Genomic DNA, 11,164 nt, shown 5'->3' with positions numbered 1-11,164 from the left:
TTTTTTACAATTTTTAAGAAATGAAAAGCATGCAAGACACCAAACTTAAAAATTTTAATGTTGAGACACTAACAATTCAAGAATGCATATGGAAAACAAGAAAAGATACAAAACAGGAAAATGCAAAGATCAAACAAGGAAATTCATCAAGAACAACTTGAAGATCATGATGAACACATGCATGAGTTTTCAAAATTTTAAAGAAAAATTAAAAGCATGCAATTGACACCAAACTTACAATTTGACACTAGACTCAAACAAGGAACATCAAATTATTTTTTATTTTATGATTTTATAAATTTTTTTTGGATTTTTCGAAAATTATTTTGAAATGGAAAATAAGGATTTCAAAAATTTTTAATAGGAATTCCAAGAATCTTGCAATATTAGTCTAAAGCTCCGGTCCAGGAATTAGACATGGTTTAACAACCAGCCAAGCTTTCAGTGAAAGTTCCGGTCCAAAATACTAGACATGGCCAATGGCCAACCAAGCTTCAGCATACATAGTTCAAGCATGTGAAGAAGAAGCCTCAGTCCAAAAGAATTTAGACATGGCTTTACAGCCAGCCAGGCTTCAACAGATAATGATGAAACTCTAGAATTCATTCTTAAAAATTCTGAAGAACATAGAATAAATTTAAAATTTTTTTTTTGAAATTTTTCGAAAATAAAAAGTAAAAAGAAAAAACAAAAACTTAAAACTAAAATAAAATTACCTAATCTGAGCAACAAGATGAACCGTCAGTTGTCCAAACTCGAACAATCCCCGGCAACGGCGCCATAAACTTGGTGCACGAAATCGTGATCATTCATTCTTTGGTAACGGAGCCAAAAACTTAATACGCACGTTCATAGTCTTAGTTCTTTGTCACAACTTCGCACAACTAACCAGCAAGTGCACTGGGTCGTCCAAGTAATAAACCTTACGTGAGTAAGGGTCGATCCCACGGAGATTATCAGCTTGAAGCAAGCTGTAGTCATCTTGCAAATCTCAGTCAGGCTGATTCAAATGGTTATGGTGAATTGATAGTCAAAATATAATTAAAATATAAAATAGGATAGAGATAATTTTGTAATTCATTGGTGAGAATTTCAGATAAGCATATGGAGATGCTTTTGTTCCTTCTAAACCTCTGCTTTCCTACTGTCTTCATCCAATCCTTCATACTCCTTTCCATGGCAAGCTGTATGTTGGGCATCTCCGTTGTCAATGGCTACATCCCGTCCTCTCAGTGAAAATGATCCAAATGCGCTGTCACCGCACGACTAATCATTTGTCGGTTCTCGATCATGCTGGAATAGGATTCAGTAATCCTTTTGCGTCTGTCACTTTGCCCAGCACTCGCGAGTTTGAAGCTCGTCACAGCCATCCCTTCCCAGATCCTACTCGGAATACCACAGACAAGGTTTAGACTTTCCGAATCTCAAAAATGGCCACCAATAATTCTAGCCTATACCACGAAGACTCTGATCGTAAACCAGGAGGCTAAGAGATATACATTCAAGCTTGCTTTCATGTAGAATGGAATTGTTCGTCAGAAACACGTTCATAAGTGAGAATGATGATGAGCGTGACATAATCATCACATTCATCATGTTCTTGTGTGCGAATGAATATCTTAGAGAAGAAATAGGCTTGAGTTGAATAGAAATAATAGTACTTTGCATTAATTCATGAGGAACAGCAGAGCTCCACACCTTAATCTATGGTGTGTAAAAAACCCTACCGTTGAAAATACATAAGTGAAAATAGGGTAGACATGGCCGAGTTGCCAGCCTCCCATGGAGGTCTCAGAGCGTAAAAGTTACATAATGTGTTCCAGAGATGTAAAAATGATCCAAAGATGTGAAATAGATCACTAAAAGTAGTTTTTATACTAAACTAGTAACTAGGGTTTACAGAAATGAGTAAATGATGCAGAAATCCACTTTCGGGCCCACTTGGTGTGTGCTTGGGCTGAGCATTGAAGCTTTCACGTGTAGAGGTCTTCCTTGGAGTTAAACGCCAGTTTGTAACCTGTTTCTGGCGTTTAACTCTGCTTTGCAACCTGTTTCTGGCATTTAACTCCAGAATAGGGCAGAAAGCTGTCGTTGAACGCCAGTTTGCGTCATCTAAACTCGGGAAAAGTATGGACTATTATATATTACGGGAAATCCCTGGATGTCTACTTTCCAACGCAATTGAGAGCGCACCATTTGGACTCCTGTAGCTCCAGAAAATCCACTTTAAGTGCAGGAAGGTCAGAATCCAACAACATCTAGAGTCCTTCTTCAGCCTTTGAATCAGATTTTTGCTCAAGTCCCTCAATTTCAGCCAGAAAATACCTGAAATCACAGAAAGACACACAAACTTATAGTAAAGTCCAGAAATGTGATTTTTATTTAAAAACTAATAAAAATATATTAGAAACTAACTAAATCATACTAAAAACTATGTAAAAACAATGCCAAAAAGCGTATAAATTATCTGCTCATCAGTTCCCCATTCTTATCTTCCCTATTCTTTATAGCTTTCTTTAATTTTTGCTATTACCCATTTCCCATTTACTATTCTCTATGTTCTAGCATTTTATATTCTTGTTATTTACTTTTCTGCATTTTATTGCTTTTCTTTACCTTTAAGTCATTTACATTTCTGCTAATTTAGAATTCTGCACTCAACAATCTCTATTGCTTAGCTTGACTAATTCACCCATTGATTAAAGTTGCTCAATCTACCAATCTCTGTAGGATTCAACCCCACTCATAGTTGGTTATTACTTGACGATACTTTGGTGCGCTTGCCAAGGAACACATTCATTATATAGTGAGTGAATTCCGGTCATCAAGTTTTATGGCACCGTAGCCAGGGATTGGTTTGAATTTGACAATGTCTAAATTGATGGATATTTAGATTAAGCAATTTTATTTACATTGCTAATTCCTTTAATTACAGTTTCTTGTTTTCTTCTTTCCTTTAGCATTAGAGTTTCCAGTTGTTTATGGTACATATTTCCATTTGAGGATACTAATCCACTAACTGTTTGATCAATTACACCAATCAATCTAACCATTAGTCTTAACAAGAGTGATTCCTTCACTTGCCTTTTGCTTGTTTGTTTGCTGAATGTATGACAAGTAGAAGAGGAGAAACTTTATCCTCTTTTGATAGTGAACCTGAGAGGACCTTCCTTAGACTAAGGAAGAAAGCAAAAGGTAAAGGAATAGTTGGAGACGAAGCAGTGGAGGATGATCTAGACATTACTATGGAGGAGGAAGTGCATAATCATGTTGGGGAAGGTGTTGGTAGCCATGTTTGGCAGGAGAGAAGAGTTCTAGACTCTTATATCAACCCAAACCCAGGAAACTGTGGAAGTAGCATCCTAAAACCTACCATTCATGCTAACAACTTCGAGTTAAAGCCTCAACTCATCACCCTTATTCAAAATAACTGCTCATTTGAAGGAAGTGCATAGGAAGATCCCAACCAACACCTAACCACATTTTTTAGAATCTGTGATACAGTAAAGGCTAATGGTGTTCACTCGGACACCTATAAGCTGCTGCTATTTCCCTTCTCTCTCAAGGATAAAGCAGCAAAGTGGCTGGAATTATTTCCTAAGGAAAGTTTGACAACTTGGGAAGAGGTGATGAACAAGTTTTTGGCAAGATTCTACCCTCCCTAAAGAGTTAATAGATTAAGAGCTGAGGTGCAAACCTTTAGACATCAAGATGGGGAAACTCTCTATGAAGTTTGGGAAAGGTACAAAGAGTTGACAAGAAAATACCCTCTAGACATGTTCAATGAATGGGTACAACTGTACATTTTCTATGAAGGATTATCACAAGAATCAAAGAAGGCTTTAGATCACTTTTCAGGAAGCTCTCTCAACAAGAAGAAGACAATCGAAGATGCCATAGACATCATAGAAACTGTGGCCAACAATGAGTACTTCTATGCCTCCGATAGAAATCCAAGAAGAGGAGTAATGGAGCTCAATTCTATGGATGCTCTGCTGGCTCAAAACAAGGTGATCACAGCTCAACTAGCAGCTCTAACAAAGCAAATGGAGAAGAATCAAGTCTCAGCTATCCATGCTCAAGCACCTATGTAAGAAGAAGATAACCCAGAAATTGAATGTGAATGGGAGCAAGAAAACTATGTGAACAATTCATCCAGACCACCATATGACCCCAATGCCAAAACATAAAACCCAGGTTAGAAGAACCACCCAAATTCTGGGTGGGAAAACCAACAAAACAACAACCAAAATCACAAACCATATCACTCTAACCAATACAACAACCCCAGCCATCAATCAAGCAACCATAGATCCTACGATAACTCACAAAATGCACCCTACCACTCCATCCAATAACCATTCTCAAAATGTATCATCCTCAGCCCCACAACCATATGATAACAGCAATAACTTTACAAGATTGGAGGCTGCTATGTCAAAATTGGCAGGGAGTATTGCCACTGTTTGTAGAGAGACAATTGCAAGCTAAAAAAAGGTAGATGCAATCCAAGTGGAGGCTAGATCCAACATAAGGAACCAAGGGGCAGCAATTTCAAAACTGGAATCATAACTAGGGAGCTTGTCTAAACATATACTAATGCCTACACATACATTTTTCAGTGATACCATGGCCAACCCAAGAGGGGAATGCAAGGCCATCACACTAAGAAGTGGGAAGGTGGTGGAGGAGATTTTCTCAAACCACAACTTGCAAGAAAAAGAAGCTACAAATCACTCAAAAACTAAGAAGGAAAAAGGGACACCTGATCCAGCTCCACCAAAGCAAGTCTTGAAGGCTTATGTACCAAAAGCACCCTACCCACAAAGGCTAAGAAAGATGGGAAAGATAGCCAGTTTCCTAGGTTCCTAGAGATCTTTAAGAAGTTTCAAATTAACATACCTTTTGCTAAGGCATTAGAGCAAATGCCATTCTATGCCAAGTTTCTAAAGGAGCTCATGACAAGGAAAAAAAACTGGGGAAAAAAGGAAACTGTAGTGCTCACAGAGGAATATAGTGCCATCATACAAAAGAAGCTTCCCCAAAAGATGAAAGATCCTGGGAGTTCCAAATCTCCTGTATTATAGGGGATATAAGCATTGAAAAGGCATTGTGTGATCTGGGAGCTAGCATCAATCTTATGTCCTTGGCCATGATGAAAATAATGAGAATTGAAGAAGCCAAACCAACAAGAATGGCACTTCAATTAGCTGATAGAACATTTAAGTTTCCTCATGGAGTGGTGGAGGACTTGTTGGTCAAGGTAGAGGAGTTCATCTTTTCAACTGATTCTGTTGTGCTTGATATGGAGGAAGAGGCTAACACATCAATCATATTAGGAAGACCATTCCAAGCTACAGCTGGGGCCATAATTGATGTACAAAAGGGAGAGTTAGTCTTAAGACTACATGAAGAAAAGATGGTGTTCAATGTTTTCAAAGCAATGAGCTACCCAAAGGAATTCATTGGTGAATGCATGATGGTGGACACAATGGAGAAGCTAGTTCAAGGAGTCCTAGAAGAGGAACAATGTTAAGAAACAATGGAGCAAGATCAACAAGCATCATGTGGTGAACTACCACAAGAAATCATAGAAGGCTCAATCATGCTAGATAAGGCAAGCAAGAAGGAAGTGGAAGCACCAAAGTTGGAGCTGAAGACCCTGCCTCCAAGCTTGAAGTATGCCAACTTGGGTAACAATAACACATATCCAGTAATCATTAATTCAAGCTTGAGTGAAGACCAAGAAGAAGAGCTTATCAATGTGCTGAGACAACACAAAGATGCCATAGGATGGACACTTTCAGATTTAAAGGGGATAAGCCCTTCAATGTGCATGCATAAAATCCTGCTTGAGGAAGGTGCCAAGCTCTCAAGACAGCCACAAAGAAGATTAAATCCAACAATGAATTAAGTGGTTCAAAAAGAAGTACTAAAGTTGTGGCAAGCATGGGTGATCTACCCAATCTCAGACATCCCTTGGGTGAGCTCAGTGCAAGTAGTCCCTAAGAAGGGAGGAATGACAGCTGTGCCAAATGAAAGAAATGAGTTGATACCAATAAGAACAGTGACTGGATGGCGCCTGTGCATAGATTATAGGAAGCTCAATGAAGCTACAAGGAAGGATCACTTCCCTCTACCGTTCATGGATCAAATGTTGGAGAGGCTAGCTGGACATGAATACTATTGTTTCTTGGATGAATACTCAGGCTACAATCAGATTGTAGTGGACCCTAAAGACCAAGAGTAGACTTCCTTTACTTGTCCTTATGGTATTTTTGCATATAGAAAAATTCCCTTTGGATTGTGCAATGCACCTGCCACATTCCAAAGGTGCATGCTGTCCATTTTTTCTGATATGATTGAAAGGTTTATTGAAGTTTTCATGGATGATTTTTCTGTGTTTGGTGATTCATTTTCCAGGTGCTTACACCATCTTGCTTTGGTACTAAAGAGATGCCAAGAGACTAACCTAGTTTTAAATTAGGAAAAGTGTCATTTTATAGTCACCAAAAGGGTGATCCTTGGCCATAAAATCTCTAGAAAAGGCATAGAGGCGGACAGAGCCAAGGTGAAAGTGATTGAGAAATTACCCCCACCTTGCAATGTCATAGCAATTAGAAGTTTCTTGGGGCATGCTGGGCTTTATAGAAGGTTCATTAGAGACTTTTCAAAGATTGCCAAACCTTTAAGTAACTTGCTTGTCTCTAATGTACCTTTTATCTTTGATAGAGAATGCATGCAAGCCTTTGATAAGCTTAAAAGCAAGCTTTCCTCTGCACCTATTATAGCACCACCTAGCTGGGATTTACCTTTTGAATTGATGTTTGAGGCATCAGATTTTGCTATTGGTGCTGTTTTAAGACAGAGGAGAGACAAGCTAGTGCATGTCATCTATTATGCTAGCAAGATTCTTAATGAGACTCAAAGGAACTACACCACCACAGAGAAGGAACTCCTTGCTATAGTCTTTGCATTTGATAAGTTTAGATCATATCTCATTGGTTCTAAAGTCATTGTGTTTACTGACCATGCAGCTCTTAAGTACTTGTTCACCAAGCAAGAATCTAAGCCTAGATTGATAAGATGGATCTTGCTAGTTCAGGAGTTTAATATTGAGATTAAGGATAGAAGTAGAGCAGAGAACAAAGTGGCTGACCATTTATCAAGAATCCCAAATAAGGAAGATGAAGCACATAGCCCTATAGTGAATGAGAGCTTTCCGGATGAACAGTTGATGATGATCTAAGAAGCTCCCTGGTTTGCGAATATAGCCAATTTCAAGGCTATTGGAGAGCAACCTTCCAATATCAACAAGCATATGAGAAGAAAGCTCATCAATGATGCCAAGCACTACATTTGGGATGAGCTCTATCTCTTCAAGAAGTGTGCTGATGTGATTCTAAGAAGATGCATTTCTCATGAGGAAGGACAAGAGGTCCTTTGGCATTGCCATGGATCCACATATAGACGACATTTTAGCCCACAATATTCAAGGTGTTGCAATGTGGATTCTTTTAGCCCACAATATTCAAGGATGCAAAAGAGTTTGTGACATGGTGTAATGAATGTCAAAGAGCTGGCAACCTACCCAAAAAGAATGAAATGCCATAGAGATTCATCATGGAGTTGGAGTTGTTTGATTTTTGGGGGATTGATTTCATGGGACCATTCTCACCCTCATACTCAAACAACTACATATTGGTGGCTGTGGACTATGTGTCAAAATGGGTAGAGGTTATATCTACTTCAATAAATGATAAAAAAGTGGTGATTAATTTCTTGAGAAAGAATATATTCAGCAGGTTTGGGGTTCCAAGAGCTCTTATAAGTGATGGGGGAACTCACTTTTGCAACAAGTAACTTGAGATACTCCTCCTAAAATATGGTGTCAAACACAAGGTAGCCACCCCATACCATCCACAAACCAATGGTCAAGCTGAAATTTCAAATAGAGAGCTGAGGAGAATCCTTGAAAAGACTGTTGGAAACTCAAGAAAAGATTGGTCCAAGAAGCTAGATGATGCACTATGGGCCTATAGAACAGCTTTTAAGACACCCATTGGTATGTCTCCATACCAACTGGGATTTGGAACGGCTTGTCATCTACTAGTGGAGCTTGAACATAGAGCATTTTGGGCTCTAAAGATGTTGAACTTTGATAATCAAGCTGCTGCGGAAAGAAGATTGCTACAACTCAATGAGTTAGAAGAATTCAAAACTCAAGCCTATGAAAATGCCAAGATTTACAAGGAGAAGACAAAGAAATGGCATGATCAAAAGCTAGCAAGAAGAGAGTTTGTAGAAGGTCAAAAAGTGCTATTATACAACTCAAGGCTCAAATTTTTCTCAGAGAAGCTAAAGTCAAGATGGTCTGGACCCTTCACAATCATCAAGGCTTCTCCTTATGGTCATGTAGAGCTTATGAAGGAGAAAACACAGAGGACTTTCACTGTCAATGGCCACAGGCTTAAGCATTACTTGGGGGACTCATTGGATGAGCAAAAGGTGAACTATACCCTCAGTTGAAGAGGAAGAATCATCAAGCTAGTGACGTTAAAGAAGCGCTAGTTGGGAGGCACCCCAACACTCATATCCTTTCCATTTCATGCTTTCTAAAGTAGTTTATGTTTAGTCACTAAGGTTGTTTGATTTTATTTTTAGTTATCAGTTAAAGTAGTTGATAGCTTCCTTGATTTAAGTTTCAAAAGTTTTCTAGCTTGCTGGAAGTGCAATCTTGCTTGCTACACTATATGAGGTTGATTAATTGGGCTGGGAAACTAGCTTAAGAGCTAAGTTTGGTGTGGCCACTAACCCACTTAATTTGAGCTTACATCAAAACAATTGAATTAATCTTAGGAGTAAGCCCAAATTTAAGTTTGGTGTGGCCACCATCATAAGAGATTCATACATACAGCCCAATGGATTCATGTTTAAAGGCAATTAGTAAATTGGTATGTGCATAAAATGGCCAGTTTATTGTGTACATATGAAATGGAAGTGCAAGAATGTGAAAGAATTAAAATTATTCCACTCATAATGTACACAATAAAGTCCAATCATGAGACCAATTACTATATGCAATGAATTTACGTTTGGTGTCCAAAAGATACCCATTAAATGCCTTTTAACTGAAAGAATATGAAGCAATTTCTCTGATCACTAATGAGGGTTTATGACTGAATTTTTAGGAGAGAAGCGGGGCCCACATGACACTGATAACTCATCAAGTCAAGGAGTCAAAGTGTACTTTACACTTTGGAACTCAAAATTCAGAAGAAGCTGAAGAGCTAGGGATTGGCGCATCTACCCACGCTAGGCGCCACTCCCAAGTGGGAAAACATTCAATTTTTATCTTCAATTCCTACCTTCCAGATCTCTCTTCTTACCTCTATATATTGCACTCACCCTTTCCTCTTCTCCACACTACAAACCTCATTCCTCACAACTGAAACACCCCTTCTGCACTTCTTGCTTTCTTTCGTTCTCTCCTTCTTTATTCTTGCTTTTTTGATTGGGACAATCAAGTCCTAAGTTTGGTGTTGGAGCAAACCTTTGATTTGCTTTCTTTTTCTGCTCTCTTTTCTTATCCCTTCATCACCCTTTCAACTCTTCTCTTATCATCCAAATGGCACCACCAAAAGCCACTTCATCAAAGAAAAGAAAGACTAAGAAAGCTGGCTCTGGCTCATCAAGCTTCAATGAGTTCAAATTCCTCTCATTCTTCTACCAAAACCAGTTTTATGGGTGGGTGAGTGAGAGACAAATAATCCCTGAAGTTGGCTTCCAACTAGGGAGGGATGAGCACAGAGAAATCAATATTGAAATCAACAATAGAGGCTATACACTATTATGCAACCCACCAAAGAAGGTGGTGGAGAGCTTGGTAAGGGAATTCTATGCTAATGCTGTCCCACCAAAGAGTATTGATTATAGCCCTGCCAACATAGACAAGATGCTGATGGTGAATCACACAAGTTCCACCCGGAGCTATGAAGAAAGGGTGAAACAACTTGACCCTGGGTTTGATGAAATCCTAAACGAGATTTGTGTTCTAAATGTTTAATGGATCAATGACAAGGATGGGAGGCCAAACCAATTGAGGAGAAGAGACTTGAGCCCCAAGCTAGAGGGTGGCTAGACTTTGTGAGAAGATGCCTCAACCCCACCTCTAATACTTCAGAGGTAACATTGGAAAGGATTGTGTTAATCTACAACATCATGAAAGGAAAAAACATCAATGTGGAAGAGATGATTGCGAGCAATATTCATAGGGTATTGAAGAGCACCAATGATTGCACAATACTTGCATTCCCAAGCATCATTCAGAGGCTTTGTGACGAGGCTGGAGTGGAGAAAATAATTGATGAAACATTGGTGGAGAAGGACAACCCAATCATAGCCAAAAAGATGGAGAAGGTGGTGGCCATCAACCCACTGCAAAGAGCAAGGGAGCATAGGGCTCATGTGCCAAGACCACAAGGGCCACCACAACAAGAAGAAGATTATATTCAACCACCATATCTGTCACTTCTAGCACCATATCCACAATTCCCTGAAGGTTTCAACTGGGAGAAAATGCAAGAAAATATTCACCAAATGCAAGGAGATATCAACCATTTGAGAGAAGATGTAACTCAACTAAGGGAGCAACAAAAGCAATGGGACCAAATGCAAGAAAGTATTCAGCAACTCCAAGGGAGTATGGAGTACATGAAGGAGCAACAAGGCCAATTCCACTGGGGAAAAATGCAATGTAGCCTCAAAAAAATCATGGAGCAACAACAATGGCAGCAAAAGAACCTTGCTGAATTTAGGCATCTCCATAAGGCTAGAACCACTTCAAGGAGGCAGTATGATATAAACACACAAGCGAAGCTGAATCACTTGTGTAATGCCGTGGCCGCCTTGAACCCTGGTTATCCAATATTCATGCAAGGTATGGAAGAGATGAGTTCTAGGCAAGAGGAGATACTAACCAAGCACAAAGAGGATGAAAGAGTTTATATGAGGAGGCTAGGCTTTTGGAAGCCAAAAGACACCCCTGCACATGAAGGAGCATCCAATAAGAAGGATGGTGATGAATCCTCCTCAAAGAAAAAGGATAAAGGGAAAGGGCCTATGAATTGAAGCCGCTCAAAGATTACAAGGTTGTTGAGTCCCA

The 11,164-nt window shown here is 39.2% G+C and overlaps 2 protein-coding genes across 2 annotated transcripts; both read left to right on the top strand.

Annotated features, from left to right (window-relative positions):
- The first annotated feature begins 5,194 nt into the window (after window positions 1–5,194).
- On the top strand, window positions 5,195–5,536 carry LOC148571394 (uncharacterized). The gene has a single exon (XM_088507257.1). The coding sequence runs from the start codon at window positions 5,195–5,197 to the stop codon at window positions 5,534–5,536; it is 342 nt and encodes a 113-aa protein (XP_088363383.1).
- A 1,885-nt stretch (window positions 5,537–7,421) lies between these two features.
- LOC148571393 (uncharacterized) lies at window positions 7,422–8,529 on the top strand. The gene is made up of 2 exons (XM_088507256.1): window positions 7,422–7,547; window positions 7,903–8,529. Exons 1-2 carry the CDS (start codon window positions 7,422–7,424, stop codon window positions 8,527–8,529), a joined length of 753 nt encoding a protein of 250 aa, XP_088363382.1.
- Window positions 8,530–11,164: the final 2,635 nt, after the last annotated feature.

This window comes from Arachis ipaensis, chromosome B3, assembly GCF_059453495.1.
Source record: "Arachis ipaensis isolate K30076 ecotype BB chromosome B3, ASM5945349v1, whole genome shotgun sequence".
Lineage (NCBI taxonomy): Eukaryota > Viridiplantae > Streptophyta > Magnoliopsida > Fabales > Fabaceae > Arachis > Arachis ipaensis.
This window is presented reverse-complemented; position numbering and strand designations above follow the sequence as displayed.